This window comes from Anolis carolinensis, chromosome 4, assembly GCF_035594765.1.
Source record: "Anolis carolinensis isolate JA03-04 chromosome 4, rAnoCar3.1.pri, whole genome shotgun sequence".
Taxonomy (NCBI): Eukaryota; Metazoa; Chordata; class Lepidosauria; order Squamata; family Dactyloidae; genus Anolis; species Anolis carolinensis.
Genome location: NC_085844.1, coordinates 147,335,311 through 147,356,433, shown reverse-complemented (window position 1 = coordinate 147,356,433; position 21,123 = coordinate 147,335,311). Strand labels below are relative to the sequence as shown.

Below are 21,123 nucleotides of genomic sequence, written 5' to 3'. Positions count from 1 at the left end.
TTTATAATGTTTCAGTACGTAATTGCACCGGGACCCTTAAAAAAAATGGAAAATCAAGCCCCATATCATTAAATGATGATGATGTGAACACACACTTTTCAGAAGCTCCACGCTCTTGAAGGCATTTAGTAATATAGGATATGACAATCCACAGAGACTAAAATTTTGGATCTGGAGCCTGTCGGTTCAGAGGGCCATGAACAATACTAAACATGGAAGAACCATTGTTAGCAATGAAGCCATTACTAGAATTATTATGGCAAGAAAACAAATATATATATACAGTTGTTACAATAATAACAAAACTCAACAAAAATATGTTGTTGAAGGCTTTCATGGCCGGGATAATTCTTCTGTTTTTAGAGTGGTGCTCCTTATTTACTGTTCTGATTTTGGAGTTTTTCAAATGCTGGCAGCCAGATTTTGTTCATTTTCATGATTTCCTTCTTTCTGTTGAAAGTGTCCACATGAGCTACCTGGCCACATTTTCCCTCTTCCCCTAAGGTAGGAAAGGGAAAGCAGTGGCCAGATTTCTGTGCTACATTTCTGTGGAGTTCTGTGGAGTTCCAGGCCTTCCCATCTCTAACTATGACTTCACTGTTTGCTCCCTGCCTTTCAATCTTAACCTGATATAGAAAAAGCTACTATCACTGCAACTTCACCTGCACTGAGCTTTTCAAATCAAGTAATGAAAATTGAAAAATTCAAACTTTTATGTATTTTGTTTCATTTTTATAATGTAAACATGAACACAAAGGTGAGATAACCAATAGCAACTGTTATGGCTTATTGTGTGAAGTTTTCTATTTCCAACATCTCCTACGTCACAAACCTATGAAGAGGATAACATTCCATGCAAGTAGGTTGGCATGATAGATTTTGTCCCGTTTAACTCCCATCTTATTCATGCATTCAGTGTTTAATGTCAGCTACTAAGCATCCTAGCTTTTTCCTTTAGACTAAAAAATTAACACATACAGGTAGTCCCCAAGTTACAAAGAAGTAGGTCTGTTCGTAAGTTGAATTTTTATGTAAGTCAGAACATTTTTAACTGTAACTCCAGCCAAATATATATATAAGCTTTGGATAGCTTAGGGAAGGGTTGTCTTGCTCTGTGTATCCCTTTTAGAAAATGTCACCTCACTTTCTGTCCCTGTGATAACTGGATTTTGAAAAAAAAAATGGCTTGTTGTGGAAATTTGGATTGGTGATAAAGCTTCAGTGGAGACACCTTTTCCTCATAATAACACTTTCAGGAGTGGATTTCCTTCCAAGGGGTAGATTTCTCTCACTTCCTGTTGTCCAACCACCGTTCTTAACTATGAATCGTTTGTAAGTTAGATGTTTGGAACTTGGGGCCTGCCTGTACTTGGATGCTTGCACAGATGATCACTTGGGTAAAAAGTGCTATTCACTCTAAGTGAGGGACCAGGTAGAAATGTATTGCTTTTACAAGGCAATCCCAGATCACAACTGGTCACACTGGGGCTTGCAGCAGCTTGAATGGCTTTGTCCACACTAAACAGATGTCTATAAAGATATATGTATTCGTGAAGTCCTTTAATGATCTATGAGGCAGCCAAATCCAAGGACTGACTAGGAAACATACTACCTCTATCATCCATGGTATTGTTGGCAATGTCTTTATAGATTTTCAGTTTTGAAATATCGTATCCCTGCTGGAGAATGAGGTCTCAGAAGATACATCATTACTTCTTTCCCACCAGCAATCCTTCATTAAAACAGATATTTTTCTTTTTATTTACATACTTTTAAATTTCCCCCTCATATTAGAACTGATCACAATTATAAGAAGAATAGTTGAAGAAAACAAAATTGTTTGCACTCAACTAAGTAACATTCACCTGAAAGAGAATGACAAAAGCATATCAACATTTTTTTTATTTTGTCTGTTTATATTAATAAAATATACCAACAAGTTTGCAGATGACACCAAATTAGAGGGATAGCTAATAGTCCAGAGGACAGGATGAGAATTCAAATGTCCTTAACAGTTTAAAGAGCTAGGCCAAAATTAACAAAAATACTGTGTCCAATTCTGGGCACCAAAGTTTAAAAGAGATATTAACAAGCTAGAAGGTGTCCATAGGAGGGCAACTAAAATGATCAAAGGTCTGGGGGCTATGCCCTATGAGGAATATCTTAAATAGCTTTGTAAGGTTCGCCTGCAGAACAGAAGGTTGAGAGGAGACATGATAGCCATGTATCATGTGAAAGGGTATCATAAAGAAGAAGGGGCAGACTTGTTTTCTGCTGCCCTGGAAACCAGGACTTGGAGCAATGGGTTCAAATTACAGGAAAGGAGATTTTACCTGAACATAAGGAAGAACTTTCTGACTGAAAGAGCTGTTCAGCAGTGGAACTCTCTACGGAGTGTGGTGGAATCTCCTTACTTGGAGGCTTTTAAACAGAGGCTGGATAGCCATCCGTCAGGGGTGCTTTGATTGTGCTTTTCCTGCATGGCGAGGGGTTGGACCAGATGGCCCATGTGGTCTCTTCCAACATTATTATTCTATGATTCTATGAACATTAAGTGAAATAATGTGTAAAGGCTTACAAGTTTGCTTCCATTTCTGATGACTGCATTCTTTTTCTATCCAAGTTGACAGTGAATTTAGCCTTTCTTAGTTTTGCAATAAAAATATATCTATAAAAATTATAGAAAGATTACCTGGTCAGATATCCCTTTTCTTTTCTGTTCTTCTATTGTATCTGGATAAATTACTTGGTCTCTGAGAGTTCCAAGAGTCATATATGGCCTCTGAAATGAAATAATAAAGAATCAACAAATGCTGACACACTGTAAAAAGAAGGAATGCTTTATCAGGAGATGGTTTGCTTTACCTGGGGAACATAAAATAGCTTTCCTCTCTCAGGTTTCGTCAGACAGCCACCAAACAGAGGCCATAACTGCAATAGGAAAAGAAAAGTAATACAGTTTAGGAATGTGTTACTTTGACGTTGTTGCTATTAAAAGTGTTCTTACTCTTGCCTTTACGCACCTCACCAAGGACACGGAAGAGGGAACTCTTTCCACATCCATTTGGTCCACAAATCAGAACATTTGCACCTGATCGTACCTGGAAAAAGATCAAGGAAGCAAGCATTTACATTTTTGGAAAGTTTACATTAAAGGCAGTAAGAGTAACTGCTCAGATTGCATAAGATGCTATTGATGTAGCCTCTCTAATCATAACCACAGACTAAAATACTTAACTCTCATATTTTGTTTCAGAATTTATACAAAACTTGACAAGCAAAGTAGGCATTTTATAGTATTGTTATCTCACACATTGTAAATATCCATAGTTCTCAGCCACTTGGCATAGATTTTTTTTATGGTTTTACCATGATGTTTGCTTAAGCATTCAAGATGGACATTTAAGCACAAAATATCCAAGTTTTTCTTCTTTATTATTCAGTTAAATCTAATTCATTATGAATGTATTTATATTCAACTTTTATTAAGAGATGGAATCCAAGGCAGATTAGAACAAAGAAGGTTGCACCTTCATAGCAGAGACAGAGATCTGGAACTGCAAGAAATTACAGAAGCAATCTGACAGCATACCTAAGCATATTTACTAGGGGAAAACATAAGATCTGGCTCAGTGAAACTCAGTAAAAGGTCTAGGTTTGGGCTGTGAGATGAGGTAGCTTATTTGATACAATAAGTCAGTTTACTTTCGTGCATTATAATTATGGTTTATCATTTTATGGTAGCTAGGAGTGCTCCACATTTTAGGTGAATTTATTGATGCCAATACAATAACGTTTTATTGTCAAGAAACCAACATTGCTTGAGGTAAAAGTTAAATCCACTTCAGTTTTCTCACCTTCATCACACACTACAATTTTTACAAATGTCTCTTCACTGTGCAAAGATATATTCTGGGGACTGGACAGATAAACCTGGATCCAATCAATCATTACAATTTGAATGTGACAACATACCTCAAAGTTGAGATCTTTTATCAAGATATCACCATTGGGTGTCGCCAATGGGACATGGTCAAACCTTCAATGAAAAGAAACACATTAGTTATACTTACTAAATTACTCCTACACAATGAAAAATACCTCCAAGATACATTTATGATTTATTTATTTATTTATTACTCCCATTTCTACCGCGCCTTTCTCGACCCTGGAGGAGATTCAAGGCAGCTTACAAATCCGGCAAAAATTCAATGCCGCACTGGTAAACTATAAAACACATCTCAATCTAAACATATAAGTAATTCAAACACATACATTTCTTCTACCTATAACTTCTATTTATATCTAATTCCATATGGCACAGAAAAAGTTATTTGGGTCAAAGAGATGACAATCGCTGTGAAGATGTAAGCAATTATACAAAGCTGCCTTATGTCAAATTAGATCATTGGTTAATTTTGCCCAGTACTGCTGACTCCAACTAGCAGAAGTTCTCCAAAGCTTCAGATGATACAGAATTATGAACAAATTGTGCCCCCCAAAAAATCCTTATCTTTTCCATAGGTTAGAAACAGCTTGAAGGCATACAACAACAACAATAAATATCAAATGAAAACTTTTCTTACTTGATAATGTTATCTTCTATTACAATTTGTCCAGCTCCAGGAATCAATGGGATAGCTGGTTCTAGATCTGACTCTGAAATCAAAAACAAATACACATAAACATTAGGATACAAACAAGAGTTGTCATGAATTAAATATTTCCATTAAGACTGTCAGTTACCTTTATCTTGTGTTAACATAGTCCGCTGGTATTTGCCACTGTTTAACTCTTTCAGAACTTGCATTAATTCTGTAATTCGAGCTGTGAAACTGAAGTGTAAAATTTTCATTTAAGTGACAATCATTAACAGAAGGTGCAAACAAATTACATTTTATTATACCAGAGAATTTTAAACCATGTTTCCTGACACTCTTAAGATCATTCAACAACTTATCATTCCCATAGAATAGAAATATCCAATTTCTAGAAGACAAGGAGACATATAAGACCCTCGCTGAATCTATCAGAGGATGGACCCCACTTTTGCTGAATCTGCCATAATATCGGTGACAGTAAATCTTGAGCCCCCCTCCCCCAAACCAAGTCTAAACTCATTACAGAAAAAGGCACTCACACTGAAAGCCCCATGGGCCACATAAAATGATATAGCAAGCCAAATGCAGCCCATGGGCCTTGCATTTGAACATGTGTGCCCTAGAGACTTCCAGAAAGAATATTATTAATCAAATCCGTGAATAATCAAATCTGTCAAAGTAAAAACTTTAAATATGGAGGGGTGGCTGTAATTAATAAATAGATATCAGCATGAGTTTTATGAAGACATCTAGTTATATACATTGATCAACCTTACCCAGCCAACCGTGTCATCTCGCGACCTGCTAGAACTATCCTGCCAAGAGCTTGAGACATTCTCAGCAACATTCTTCCACTTTGGTAGTAATCCTTTGTGTAACAAAACACGGAAACACTCTTAAATGAACTGATAACATATATACCATCCAGTCATAGCTACTTTTGGTAGCACATTACATACCTCCAATAGTTCTGCATGTGTACTGTTCTGATGGCGTGGATGAGCTAAATTCAAGAATGGGCGGCTAACAACCAGGTAGCCAACTACAGTGGCAAGATCTGTAAGATTTAAATAAAATGTTTCTTTCAAGTGTTTGTTCTGAGTGAAAAGTAATCATGATTTTTAAAGCATACATAAATTCAATAATCAGGCAGCAACTACACAGCTTTTCTACTCCATTTCTTGCTAGTCCCACCCATTAAATTCCAACTAAGCAAACTTCGGTTACGTTTAGTTTAGAAAGCAGTTTGGCTCTAAAGAAATGTCAGCAGAACTCTACTAGTTCCAGGAGAATTCTCCATTCCTCTCCTCCTGAGAACCCATTCCTAGGTGCTGGGTGGATTTTCCGTAATGCAACGAAATGTTGCATGAGGGGGGCATAAAAGTGGAATTGAGAATCCTGGCCACCTGACTCGAATTCTCCTACTTGTGAAAGGCAATGACAGAGTAAAACCAAAGAGTCGCCAGCAAGGCTACTCATTCACCAAAGTAGCCTATACATGCTAGTTTACAGATGCCTATGACAGGGGAGAAAATAGTTGACCACACTTACATTTGGCAATAATGGTGTCTATAAAGCCCATAGTAAACCGAAACAAGATGAACTTATGCAAGTGCTCGACCTGGGGAAATGAAAAAAAAAAAAGGAATTATGCCCATACATCCACAATATTTAGACAAAAGAATTAGTAGCTCTTCATTACAATGAAACTCTGTCTGCTTCTTTGAGAATTAAGATATGCATACATTTGTGGGAACATGTAACAAGCAAACATTGAAATATACTATACAGTATACAAGGGCTAAGTGCTTAAGGGAGCGTAATACACTCCCAAGTAACATTTAATAGGTAGAAAGAATGCTAGTCTTTCATGGTTCATTGATTAATTTATTTTCACTCTCATAGCCCAGAAGGGAGAAAACAACTGAGGCTGGTTCTACACTGCCACATAATGCACTTTGAACTGCATTATATAGTCACTGTAGACCATGCATGGGCAGACTTTGGCCCTCCAGGTGTTTTGGACTTCAACTCTTACAATTCCTAATAGCCGGAATTGTGGGAGTTGAAGTTCAAAACACTTGGAGGACCAAAGTTGGCTCATGCCTGGTGCAGACCCATATACTACAATTCAAATGGCATTAAATTGCACTAAATAATTATAATAATAATAATTATTATTTTATTTTTATAGCCCACACCATCTCTCCAAAGGGAATTGGGGCAGCTTACACACGGGACCAAGCCCAAAGCATACAACAAAATTTACCAGCTAAAACACAGTTAAAACATAATAAAATAATGTAACATGTAGTCTAATTAAAACAGTAAAAACAGCAGGGTATAAAAACCTTGTAAACATGGATCAAACCAACAACAGTAACCAGGAATATGGTGTGCATGATCAGACAAGAGAGGGCTGGCCATGGACTCATGCAAAAAGCAGACTATAGGCAAGGGCTGGGGGTAAAGTGCTGAATACAACTTTATCAGAAAATTAGGGCTGGGCATTCATAAACATGGACTAAGCATCATTCAAATGCACACTGGAACATCCAGGTTTTCAAATCTATATGGATCTACACTGACTATATAATGCAATTCAAATTGAAGAAGCAGGAGATGGAAGTCAGGAGAAGTATCCATTCTCCTTGGTTCAAATCCTCATTTTAAATTCTACCCTACCCTAACTCATTAATTCATCGGGTATTTGGTGTCAAGCCATGTTAGAAGACAAAGGTCTGTCTAACACACAAGCTAATATCATGACAAAGGACACATTACGCAGTGATTTTTTAATTTAAAAAATAGTATTCTAATTCTTTGAAAAAGTCACTCCCCTTTGCTAACTCCTTTGGATACAAAGTCACCGTGCAATTCATCTCAGTGACTTTCAGTGGGACATGAAATCAAACACAGGCTATAGAAAAGGAACACTCAACAGACTTGCTTATCAGACTGTATCCTCTAGCAATATATTTTATATAGTACTTGCATCTGATGAAATAGATTGTTATGCTACTTGTTTTCCCCAGTTTGATTAAAAAATGCTAAATTCTGTGTTTTCTACATTTTTTGTGTCAGGAGTGACTTGAGAAACTGCAAGTCACTTCTGGTGTGAGAGAATTGGCCATCTACAAGGACATTGCCCAGGGGATGCCCGGATATTTTACCATCTTGTGGGAGACTTCTCTCCTGTCCCCACATGGGAAGCTAGAGCTGACAGACGTGAGTTCACCCTGCTTCCTGAAGTCAAACCACCAACCTTTCCATCAACAGTCCTGCCGGCACAAGGGTTTAACCCACTGCACCACCAGGGAAACAGATATATCTTTTTCTTTTTAAAGCTGAATTATATTAGATGACATTTCATTTCAAAATGGCCTATGTAAAAGTTCATAAATAAAACCACTATGCCCATATTTCAAACTCTGTAGAATTTAGTATTGACATGTACAACTCCTTACTTACCAGTTTGCGGAAAGCTTTGTGAATTGTCTGCTTTTCTCTCTGATTTCCATTATAAAAAGCAATTTCTTCACTGTAAAAAATGAACCCCTTTTAATGCACAGACAACCATAGGAGAGGTCAGAAAATACGCACAGATTACCTGTGCTACAGGATTGGGTGGGAGAGTCTAAAGGTGACAGAATCTAGGTAAGAGGCTCAAAATTACAGCAGTAGCTAACATTTTGAACTTCCAAGTAGGAGATTTCAGGTTTTATCTCTTGGTGAAGAAAAACAACGAAAAACAAATTTAACACCACTCCTTGTCAAGTATTTAGATAAAATCACAAAGAATGAGATGAACTAAAATCATAGAGTTGGAAGAGAACGTATTGACCATCTAGTTTTAATTCCCTTCCATGCAGGAAAAGCACACCCAAAGCACTCGATAGATGACCATCCAGCCTCTGTTTACAAGCCTCCAAAGAAGGAGCCTCTAACACACTCCGAGACAGAGCTTCACTGTTAAACAGCTTTTTACGGTCAGGAAGTTCTTCCTATCTTCAGGTAGAATCTCCTTTCCTGCAGCTAGATTCTTTCACATTCTATTCTACATATTTTTTAATTGCAAAGACTGTTTTAAAACAGAAGGGTGCATTATCTATCCCCTGTGGCACAATGGTAGTCTACTGTACTTGTTTTCACAACCCCTCTATAATAATTTATAATAAAGGGGGGGGGGGCAATTATATCAAAAGTAGTTAATGTTCTTTGCTTTGGAATAACTAAACACATCGAGTTAAATAGCTCCTAATCAGTACTGTTGTAAAATTATCATTGTATACTGTTAGCCATAATCCTTGATGCCAAGTTCTTAACCTGGAAACTGTCCTAACACATTAACAAAGTATTGTTGGAATCCTACAAGATCTGTTATGTTGCTGTTGCATGACTCCAAGTCATTTCTAATTTAAGGCAACCTTAAAATGAACCTATCACCCGGGGGGGGGGGGGGTGTTGCAATATTTGTTTAGGGAGTGTATGCTTTTGCCTTCCTCTGAGTCTGAGAAAACATGACTTGTTCAAGGGCACCCAGTGGCCACCCAAGACCAAACAGGTTTTTTGAACCCTGGTTTCCAGTCATAGTCCACCATTCAAACCACTATTTTATTTATTTATTTGCTTGCTTGCTTGCTTGCTTACAGTATTTATATTCCGCCCTTCTCAACCAGAAGGGGACTCAGGGCAGATCACAGAACACATATACAACAAACAATCAATGCTGATTATAACAATGACAGGACAGATAACAGACAGATGTATATGTAGGCTTTCCTATCTTTCGGCATTTTTGGAGGCTGTGCTCGGTTCAGGCCACCAGGGGTGCTGTCGTGCCATCTCCCTGCCAAAGAGCTTTCTTTGTTCGTAAACTTCCTTTTTTCTGATGAAACGCACATCAGAACTGATGCTTTGGTGTCCAATGCACATCCAACTTGTTGTGTATCGTGCACCAATTCCCATTGTGTACTTTCTTGGCTCTGTTACATATTAATATGACATTCAACAAAGTGAACTGCAGTACTCTCTGGACCATCCCCCAAAACATCGGGTGACCTGACAAATTTGTGAACATCCTGCAGCTCCTCCACGATGACAATCATGATGGCAATAGTCTTGGACAACAATGGCTCCCAAAATGACCCATTTAAGGTGGAATCAGGTGTCAAACGGATGTGTTATTGCCCCAACCTTATTTTCCATCTTCATCGCTATGATACTTCATCTTGTTGATGGGAAGCTTCCCACTGGAGTGGAAATCATCTAGCGGACAGATGGCAAGCTATTTAACCTCAGCAAACTGAAAAGCCAAAACCAAGGTCACAACAACATCTGTTATAGAATTCCAATATGCTGATGATAATGTAGTCTGTGCACATTCAGAAGAAGATCTACAAGCCACTCTAAACACTTGCAGAAGCAAACGAGAAGCTTGGCCTCTCATTGAACATTGAAAAAGCCAAAGTGCTCTTTCAGCAGGCACCATCCAATCCCTCTGCAATGTCGGGAATACAGCTTAATGGTGTAACATTAGAAAAGGTTGACCATTTCCGCTACCTTGGCAGCCACCTCTCCACCAAAGTCAATATTGACACTAAAATACAACACCGCCTGAGCTCTGTGAGTGTAGAATTCTTCCGAATGAAGCAGAGAGTGTTTGAGGATCAGGACATCCGCAGGGACACCAAGGTGCTTGTTTATAAAGCTATTGTCCTCCCAACCCTGTTCTACGCCTGTGAAACATGGACTGTCTACAGACGTCACACTCAACTCCTGGCAAGATTCCATCAGCATTGCCTCCAAAAAATCCTGCAAATCTCTTGGGAAGACAGGCGGGCAAATATCAGCGTGCTGGAAGAAGAAAAACCACCAGCACTGAAGCAATATTCATACGCCATCGACTCTGCTGGACTGGCCACGTTGTCTGAATGCCTGATCACCATCTCCCAAAGCAGTTACTATACTCCCAACTCAAGAATGGGAATCGTAATGTCGGCGGACAGGAAAAGAGATTTAAAGATGGGCTCAAAGCCAACCTTAAAAACTGTGGCATAGACACAGAGAACTGGGAAGCCCTGGCCCTTGAGTGCTCTAATTGGAGGTCAGCTGTTACCAACAGTGATGCAGAATTCGAAGAAGCACGAATGGAGGGCTTAAGAGAGAAACGTGCCAAAAGGAAGGCACGTCAAGCCAACCCTGACTAGGACTGTCTTCCATCTGGAAACCGATGTCTTCACTGCAGAAGAATATGCAGGTCAAGAATAGGTCTCCACAGCCACCTACGCATCCACCACCAAGACACTACACTTGGAGGACCATCATCCTCGAACTACGAGGGATCGCCTAAGTAAGTAAGCAAGTAAGTAAGTAACTAATGTAACATATTAATGTAATAGCAGCTCTCTTTTGGATATTGACTTTACACTTACATTTTTTTATTTCCTCTATACTCAAGACCAAAGGATTCTACCCTAACTTTTTATTACAGGGGTGAACATTTAAAAATAGTTAATCAGCTTGTGGGAGTAAAGCATTTTGAAAGCTGCTATCTTGTGCATGTAGTCTAAAGACTATGGCCATAGAATGCTGCCCAACTCTTCCATATGTAATTTTCTTTTCAAAAATAAAAAATACAGAAAACATCTTGTTTTCCCTACAGTACTGCCAAGAAAGTCCTATGATATGGTCGACATAAGTCGAAAACAAGGTGAAGGCACAAAACAAAAAAAACAAATGTGACTTTTATAAAGACAAGTTTGCATTCAAACCCAATACCTGTTTGTAATCAGTCGTGAATTGACAAATCTGTACTCTCCTTCATATTTTTGCTCTGTGATAGTCATTTTGCCAATGGGTCTTCTTAAGCGGGTAAGGAAAAAGCCTGAAAAAATCAAATAGGCCATCATGGTAGCAGGCCCCTGCAAATGTTTAGGAAGGAAGAATTCAAAAAGAAAATTATTAGCAACATGGAAAATAATAATGCATGTGTGTGTGTGTATTAGAAATGTGTGCGGTATTTGTTCCTTTCGTTTCATTCATGTTTCCGTTTCATATCGTCCATTTGGATGGAATGTCCCAAAACAAAAACCACCTCGAAACGAAAGGCAGGCAGGAGCCAGTATCGACTGCCTCACAGGGCCTGTGGCCGATTGCCGAGTAAGGAGCGCTCCTTACTCGGCAATCGGCTGCAGGCCCAGCGAGGCCTGGGTACTTACACCCAAAGCCTGCACATGTAGGCCCAAGAGCTTTGGGTCTACAGATGTAGTAACACCCCCCCCCCCCCCCAAAATAATGGTCTGAAAGAAAATTGATCTTTCAGCCCCCGAAAACAAACAAATGTCTGACCTCCCGATTTTGGGAGGCTCAGACGAAAACAGATCAAGGCCCCACTGAAAGCCGGGACACGAAATGGGACAAGGTAAGTCCCAAATGCACAACCACTAATACACACACACACACACACACACACACACACACACACATATATAGGATACCTGTATGGGCATAGCTTTCCCTAACATTTACACTTGTTTTCATGCATATCAGAACTGATGGATGCTTTCAGACAAAAAAACCCCTTAAGATCAAAGTGATAAAACAAATAAAAAAAATTTTGTGTGACATTTTGACTATAATTTCTAGACTTATATAGGGTAAAATGTACAAAATACACTGATGCAAAGCAAGCCACAAATGTGAAGACTGAAGGCCTGAGGTAGCTTCTCTGACTTGAATCTGCCCCTAGATAAATTTTCCAGACAAATGCTTCAACCATATTGAAATAAACTGTTTACAACCCATTTGGGATAGCTTCTTAGTTATATCCACCCACAAATGGAATCTACTGATCATTCAACAGTCACACTGCCTTGCAAATATACTTTAAAGACTAACTTGTTTTATTTGGCACAAGTTTCCACCAATGCTCATGCTAAATTAAACTTGGTTATCCATTAAAGAGGCACATAAGTCTTTGTTCTCAATATGTTCTGTTATAACACATTATCATGGCTTACTCCCTTGGAAATTATATTTCCACAAAGCTTTTTAAAAATGAAGATTAATTTATCTTTCTACATATTACCATATACAATATATACAATATGAATGTTAAGCATCAATGACTATGAAACCCAAGATAAGCATGGAAAAGCACTTTGCATAATGTTTCACATTACTATTCCTCACTTGTTTGGTGCCACACATTACTTTTTAAAAAAGAATTAGCTTCTGACTAATTGATTGCACGTGTTAAGAATGGTTTTATTATTCCAGACAACTACAGAGCATAATTTTTTTTAAAAAGACATGATTTTACCTGAGCTCCTATTGCAGTTGTTAGCTTGAAGATATACAGAACAATATCCAAAAATGGCTGAAAGAGAAGGTTCATTATCAGTTTCATATTAATTCCTTCAAAAATGATACAAAGTAGCTATTTATAAAACTATTTTAGGTTGTCAGTAAAAAGGGGGGAAAACTAAAAATGTATCCTTTCTTCTAAGCCTTTGATAAGGCTACTGAACAACAGCCACCTAAAAACAGAATAAAATGCTGTTCAACACAATACAGTTTCCCAGATTTATGATGAAACAAACAAAAGAGACTACAACGACTTTCATTGTTCCTTGGAAGACAATAAGATATAGATTACCAAATGTTGCAAACATCAACTGAAGAATCAACTTATTTAAAATTACTTCGATAGGACAGAATATATGCCCCAGATCAAAGACAGCAAAGGTGAATTCTTTTATAACAAGGAAGGCAACCTCTCAGCATTAGGGGACCACACTGAATTATGCCGGATTATCGAAGGCTGCCCTACTGATTGACTTGTTCTCACTGCATTTACTGCTAAAGGTTGGTGGCAATTAAGCGGTTTCCGGGAAGGGTGTGTGTCAGAGCATACCACAGAGCCCTGAATGTGCACAATGCTCTTTTCTTCCAAAAGAGAAGGGAATACAAGTGATGGAGGAAGACACTATGATTTTGGCAGCATTGAGGGCTGGTTGGGAAAGTTACTGCAAACTTGGTAATCAAGTGCTGCATGTTACACAATACAAGCCTCCTCTGCTTATCTGGCAGATAAGGAACTAGGGCCCTATCAAAAGGTGGAAATGCTTTGGTCTCTAAGCTGTAGAATAAGTGTGTGATGCCTTATTTGGCTGCAATCAGAAGTTTGGAAGCAGCTTTCAAGAAGCAAGCAAAATGTCCTGACTTGCCATGCTGAATGAGCAAAAGGAGAGAAAAAGGAAGAAAAGCGGAAAGAAAGCAGGATACAGAGTAGGCTCTGTACAACAACATATTGGTTTCTCATGGCCTTTGATGGTGAGGGCAACTTCAGCTAAAAAAGATTAGTTGTGGGAGGGGATATCTGCAGCTGTCACCTCCTCCGCCACCTCTTCTTCTCTGCCTCTCCCACATCAAGGCATAAAATAGGCAACTTACTAGGCTTTCCTGCTGCATTCCAGGTACTTCCTGCTCTAAATGTCTGGAAGTTGGATGTTGGATGAAAGGGAGGGAGGAAAAGTCTCCAAGAGTTCTGTAGGCAAAGAACAGCACCCTTCACCTCCTTAACCCCACTCCCTAACTCTGAAAGGTAGGTAAGTCAAGATGAATCCTTGGTAACTTGATGAAAAAGATTCCCCCTGTTGCACCCCAGAAAGAGCTCACCTTATCCTCAATACCAACCAGGAATCCAAACGTAATAGTAAAACATTTTATTCATAAAACCACTTATAAAATGGGAAAATCACCATAGGAAATGGGAAAGGCAAAATCCAAGAGATAATGAGAAAAAATAGTCATACAAGCAATAAGCCAGACCAAACTGGCAATAGGAAAACAATCCAAAGGTAACAATCCAAACAGTTCAAAGCTGTTTCAGGGAACAAAGTACAGAAATCTCAAAATTCAACATGAGAGTAAATCCAGAGAAAAAAGGACCAAAACATGAATATGAATCCAAAAGCCAGACTATAAAAAAACTTCTTATACTATGCATCCATAAGGGTGGATCGTGAACTAGGACATGAACTGGAAACAAGACTTTAGATCCTCACTTGTTCAGCGACGTTGCCTGATCTAAAATCCCAACAAGACGTTCTCTGATTTAAAGGCTGCAAAAACGAAAGTATTTCTTTGACCTTGTGGTCCCTTCCTCTGTGCTTCTCTCTCGCTGATTCTTTCAGATGTCCTGCACCTGTGTCTCTGTCTAGCCCAGCTGTTCTCTTGAATGAGCTATCTATCAAGTCCTTATCATGGGTTGCTAAGCACTTTATGGGTGAAAGATCCTCTCCATGTCTACCAGATTCCAAAACAGTTCAACTTTCAACTCCGTCCCACAGACAGCATCTTACTCTGAAATCCCCTCCTTTTCCTCTTCTAAAAAACCATCTATCTCTCTTCCAGGCTCTGAAACCCCAATCCCCTCATCTTCATCTGGCTGAACCACAACACCCGTCTTCCCACCGCTTGCCACCCTCCAGATGAAGAGCATCAATTCCTTTGAAACTGGCACATTTCTTTGAAAATGTGGTGTACCATTTCAAACAAGAAGTGCCTGGAATGCACCAAGAAAACCCATCTAGTCACCTACATTGTGACTAAGCTTGGAGAAGTGGCATACCACTTACTTCTTTAAAGGCGCTTTGAAACCTTTCCAAATGCTTCCAGATGTATCTGTTAAACTCTTACCAACTGTCTTTCCAAGCATCAGAGAAGAACAAGCAGACAACCACAAGGTTTCCCATATTGTAAAAAATTTAGATTGAATATAAGATTGTGTCAAGTTGAAAAAGAGCATACTTGGTTACAAAAGCATTGTGCTAACTGCCTTCTTTTGACTGAGTACTGTACTGTATTAGCTGCAGCTGCTGAGTCACCCTTACAATCCTTTTAAATGATATGTAACCAGAGCCCATTAATGTGATTTGGAGTCAAAAGAGCAGATCATATATTTCAATAAACTGAGTTGCAATTTAGAACGGTCAAATGAGCAGGCTGTGAAAAAGTAAGGGGTATCTGTACTGATTTACAAATACTAGATACTAACTTGTGGGCAAGGATCATCTCTGATTGCAAACTACTTGATAATCTGGATTTAGAAGCTAAATCATCATGCTAATCATTTATTTAATACAACATATATATTATAAACAATTGTGAATCATTCCAAAGACGAAATTAAGAAATAATATTTTGTATTTATCCTTACCTTGCTTAGGTTGGAATATAGGTCCACTACACTGTTACAAAACTTTTCTACATCTTGCGTAAGCAGCTGATCAGGATTGCCTATTCTGTTGTCTAGATTCCCCATTTTGTAGTAAGTGAAAGTCCTGAAATAGCAGAAAATTCAAATTGATATAGCACTTTCAGTTTTCAAATAAACACATTTTGAAGATTTTATGGATGGTTACAGGAAAGCTATTTTCATTCAATTTTAAACCATTAAATACAGTTTAAAATTACTTACTGAAGATACTGCTCATAAAGGTACTTGGTTAGTCGCACTCGGAAGCACAACTTAAGTTCATTTAGTCCATACTTCAAGAAGCTGTTCACCAGGGAAATCTAAGAACAAGAAAACGTAACACAAATCACGAACAGCTAAAAATGAAGTCCAAAATCCAACATCTTGTTGATGCTGCAACCGCAGACCAGAAATACCAACTGATTCTGAAGAGTTAACAGGGTATAATAGTTGAGGGGAGTGAAGTAATGAAAAAACATAAACCTTTTCCCAGTTCTTCAGAAAGCAAGAATTTTATTATGTCCCCAACTGGATTTTGGCCAAAGAATAACATAAAATTTGCTAAACTGTGTCACTGAGAATACTAGGTTTAATGTACGTAAAATCCACCACTTTTGGTTAGGTCAGATGGCATTTCGTAATACAAAATCCTATTTGGGAGTAAACCTGTCAAATCAACCGGATTTCCCTTTTAATTCAACCAATTACTTAATTAATGAAGTATGCAAAAACTGAATAAATAGTTTTAAAGAGACTATTTAAAGAAACTTTTTAAAGCTTTAAAGACACAGTCTTGGATCTAAGCAACCATAAGGACTAGGAGAACTATTAAAAACGCTGCTCTATGAAAATAAGATAGCAAAAATGATGCTAGAAGACAACCATACAGCCCAGAAACTACACGACACCTCTATATAGCAAAAGGTTCCTCAGTGTATTGGTGAATTGTTTAATATTGCTGCATAAGAAATGAGATAAACTAGATATAAACTATAACATATATTTAGCAGGCTATAAATGGTCTTAAGAAATCACATCTGGAGTCTTACAGGCTGTAAAAAGTCTCAATAAATAGCTTGCACAGAGACTTGCACAAGAACATTTCTAGCTATGGAATTACTTCTCTCATGCAGTGCTTTCTTAGAAGGTTGGAAAAATAACATTTCCTGTAGTTGAAATGCACCTCTCAATTTAAGCCACTCTTTGGTTGTTTTAAGACAACACGTATACTGTATATTGCAAAATATATTTTCAGATAGTACTTGCTACCTACATTTTAAAAATAATTGTAAAATTACAAATTAATTGACAATTGCACTATTTAGTGGATGTGAGTGGCTTTTAAAAATGGATTAATCTAATCAACTAAGCATGTCAGCTTTACTAAAACTCCTACAGCCACAAAATGAATGCCACTGTTCCTAAGTTCCAAAATGTGTGTGTATTTTCAAGAAAGAAGATTATTGCATGGTCTTTTTTGCTTAAAGCATATTATTATAATGAGCTCACATTTTTAGAACAAAGTTCACCTTTAAAATTTAAAGCAAGTGAATTTCACAAAAGAAAATGAAGTTATAAATAGTATGGAATAGAACTGTTTATGTTATCTTTTGCGGCAGGCTACCCAATCAATTTCAAACTACAGTAGAGTCTCGCTTATCCAACCTTCGCGTATCCAATGTTCTGTATTATCCAATGCAGTCTGCCTTTTAGTAGTCAGTGTTTTTGTAGCCAATGTTTTCAATACATTGTGATGTTTTGGTGCCAAATTCGTAAATACAGTAATTGCTACATAACGTTACTGTGTATTAAACTGTTTTTTCAGTCGATTTGTTGTAAAGCATGATGTTTTGATGCTTAATTTGCAAAATCATAACGTAATTTGACGTTTAATAGGCTTTTCCTTAATCCCTCCTTATTATCCAACATTTTCACTTATCCAACGTTCTGCCGGCCCATTTATGTTGGATAAGCGAGACTTTACTGTATAAATTTTGAATTTACATTTTATTACTATTTTAAACATTGTTCTATGTTTTTAATATACATATTTTATGGTCCTTTGTCTTTTAACTATATTGTGTCAGGAGGAGTCAGGAGGAGAACTCCTCAAGTCAGGAGGAGAAACAAATAACATTATTATTGTTGTTGTTGTTGTTGTTAAAATACACTCCATTTTTCAATAAAGCCCAAATATTCTGCTTTTTGATAGCTTAACAGAAGGGAGAAAGCAACACATTAATTCTTAATTTTAAAAGGGCATAAAGGCGATTTAAACAACTGAACCAAATTGAGCACCATATTTGTTAGTAATATAACTGTTCTACTGTAATTTATTAAGGTAATTGTTTTACCACAATTTATTAATGTAACACTGACTAATTACCAGCCAATCTCCAATGCTCCCTTTTAGGTTTATGTCCTGTAATATAAGGCAGAACTCCTAGAGAAGGGGAATTGTCTAGTTCCATTTCACGCAAGCTTTAGGCCTGGTTGTGGATAGACAGCATGGATCACACTGGCTGACTACTTATGCTGGGAACTGGACTGGTTCTCTGGAACCAATCCAGTTCCCAGCAAAAGAATATCATGTTGACAGTCGGAATACCATCAGCCATGATATTCCTTTGGACCACCTTCTGGGATGGGATTTGAAGGCACTGTTTTACAGTCACTTCATTTCTTCCTGGAAGTGAAAGCTTCAATAGGGAGTGTTAGGGGATTCCTATTGGACACCCTGGCTGCTGGGCTGTGGAGTTCCTCAGGGCCTTGCACTGTTCCCAACACCATTTACTACACTAAAATACATGAAACCACTATCAAAAATTCTTGGCAGATTTGAGATCAGTGTCACCAACAACCTGATGACACTTCTATACTTATTTTCCATCCAAATTCATAGAAGCTGCTCTAATTCACAACCACTGATATCCATAATAGATGGACTGGATGAAGCTAACAAACTGAAGTTTCATCCAGGCGAGTGTTCCTATTTGGGCAAAAGGCCGATCAGAAAAACAAAGATTCAGCCTATGCTGGATTAGGTTACATTCTCGAGAGAGAGGAAAAATTTCAGTTTGAGTAAACACCTGGATTCAATCCTGAACCTGGATCCCCAGGTTTTTAAGTGACCAAGAGTGCATTTGAACCATCAAAACTACTGCATTAGCTGTGCCCATTTCTAGAGATTTCTGATATAGCTATAATAATACATATATTATTTGCATCCCCTTTTGATTACTCTTACGTACTTGAGAAAAGCGGCCGTCTTTGAAGAATGATCAGAAATGCCAACTGGTTCAAAATACTATGGTCAGACTGCTGACTGGGGCTATCAGTCAACTTCTGGGCACAATTCAAAATGCTACTTATGTATGACTAATCTATGATATCTGAAAGGTTATATCCATCCCCAGGGTTTATTGTCACTCCACATTTGTGGGTTTCAGTTTTGTGGATTTGATTATTTATAAATTTGATTAATACTTTCTCTCTTGGAATCTCTAGGTCCTTTGGTGTGATGCTTTGGTCAATTTCCACTTAAAATTAGCCAGAGAGTCACACTGAAGGGCCTAGAGATGTTCTCTCAGGTTAAAAAATAGTGGGCTTTTTAGTCACTGTTTTTCTATTTGCAAGGGCTCTGCACCCCTAACCCCCATGAAAGTGGAGGACCAATTGTACATGAAGTGCATTTATCAAGTACTCTAATTTATTTTTAAATATAACATTTTATTACCTCTGATAAAAGAGGTAGAATACGAATTCTTTAAAATAAGTACATTTTATAATCAGCTTGTCCAAGAGTTAGGAAATGTGGGAGCTGAAGTCCAAAACATCTGGAAGACTAAAGTTTGGGAAACACTGGACTACATCTTTTCCATTCAGCATGGTCACTGACTATGCTGACTGGAGATGGAAGTTGCAAATTAAAATCTCTCGAGAGCACTAGGTGGGGAAGTCTGTTGAGACTTCTGAAGATGAGGGTTTCATTCACTTCTCCTTCACTTTACCTCAACTCATGGCTCTTGAGTGAAATTCTCAAATTAGAATTCCAGACACACAATGAGATATTGCAACACAGCAGACTGACAGACTCCTTGATTGTAAAATGCTTAATCAAGGTACATTGTGCCCAGATTTCTTTTTTTTCTTTTTTGAGGGGAGGGGGGATGATTACATATTTCTTATATCCCTATCACTCATGATCTTGAATCTTTAAGATCTCAAAACCTTCTAAAAACTTTGTTCAGATTCATCTGGAATTAACATTATCAATCACTTTTATAAAGAGATGTCAACAACAAAAAGCACCACTTACAGCAGGCATGACAGCGATGAAGTTGAACAAGTACCTCTTGAAATCTTTTCTACTGCGGCCAATGATAGCACTGCAAACCACCACATGCAAAATGTTAGTGGCATAGGAAGCAAGATCCACCCCGAAGTTTTTCCACAAGGGCAAATAGAAAGCCATTTAAGGTGAACACAGGACAAGACGTTCAACAGGGAAAGCAGGATTCTGTTGCCATCATAGAAAAATCACAGATGTGCTCTCACATCTGTTGCCAAAGTTACAGCTGGTGTATGGAAACCCATTCACCTTTTCGCTGCTACTGTTGTAACCCTAAAACATCTAATTGTAGGAGTTGTGAATACTTAAGGGCTTCCATATGTATTTTCTCTCTCTAAGGAAAGTACTACATACTACAAATAGAAAAGCTGGCTTTGAACATGCTTACTGTTCAGCTCAATTCCTCTGTAATTCCCAGCTAACTTCTGTATATCCTGGTATCATAATGACAGGCATTTTGCTGTCCCTTCCCCTAACATTAGGTTATACTAGAAGAAGAAAAATATCACAATGACATCAGGACATCAGTTAAGTTAGATGTAGCAGAAGGGTAGCATAGTATTGCAGGGGACTATCACTTTATGAGGCTGTCCCATGCTCTTTGGAAGAAATAAAACACATCAAGCACAATGGGCATAGCCATTTTACTTAAAGGGGCTACAATGAAGAAAGGCCATATCAAAAAATCAAAATTAAATTACCAAGGGAGGTACCCGAATATAAAAATGGGTGAGGGATTAAACAGATCAAATTATCATGGCAGGAACTTAAAAACAGAATATGAAAATGACAGTCAATACCTAGATTTAAAATGGGAGCAGATGTATCAACCTAGGCAAAAGGTTTTCTTTCAAAGAGACAGAAAGCAACAGCGAAGATCACCAAAAGCATCCAGTTCAACTGTAAAA

General features: G+C 38.0%; 1 protein-coding gene across 2 annotated transcripts in view; it reads right to left on the bottom strand.

The window, feature by feature from the left end:
* abcd3 (ATP binding cassette subfamily D member 3) overlaps positions 1–21,123 on the bottom strand; it is a 51,365-nt gene that overhangs the window by 10,042 nt on the left and 20,200 nt on the right. The window contains exons 5-19 of one of the 2 annotated variants that reach the window (XM_008109183.3): positions 20,183–20,252; positions 16,087–16,184; positions 15,826–15,949; positions 12,925–12,981; positions 11,382–11,524; positions 8,073–8,142; positions 6,153–6,222; positions 5,561–5,658; positions 5,378–5,469; positions 4,747–4,835; positions 4,587–4,659; positions 3,976–4,039; positions 3,024–3,101; positions 2,866–2,931; positions 2,693–2,782 (exon numbers count right to left, since the gene is read on the bottom strand). In XM_008109183.3, the coding sequence (XP_008107390.1) occupies positions 2,693–2,782; positions 2,866–2,931; positions 3,024–3,101; positions 3,976–4,039; positions 4,587–4,659; positions 4,747–4,835; positions 5,378–5,469; positions 5,561–5,658; positions 6,153–6,222; positions 8,073–8,142; positions 11,382–11,524; positions 12,925–12,981; positions 15,826–15,949; positions 16,087–16,184; positions 20,183–20,252 (1,282 nt within the window). The remainder of the gene's footprint in view (positions 1–2,692; positions 2,783–2,865; positions 2,932–3,023; positions 3,102–3,975; positions 4,040–4,586; positions 4,660–4,746; positions 4,836–5,377; positions 5,470–5,560; positions 5,659–6,152; positions 6,223–8,072; positions 8,143–11,381; positions 11,525–12,924; positions 12,982–15,825; positions 15,950–16,086; positions 16,185–20,182; positions 20,253–21,123) is intronic. The other variant, XM_008109184.3, reaches the window with a different exon arrangement.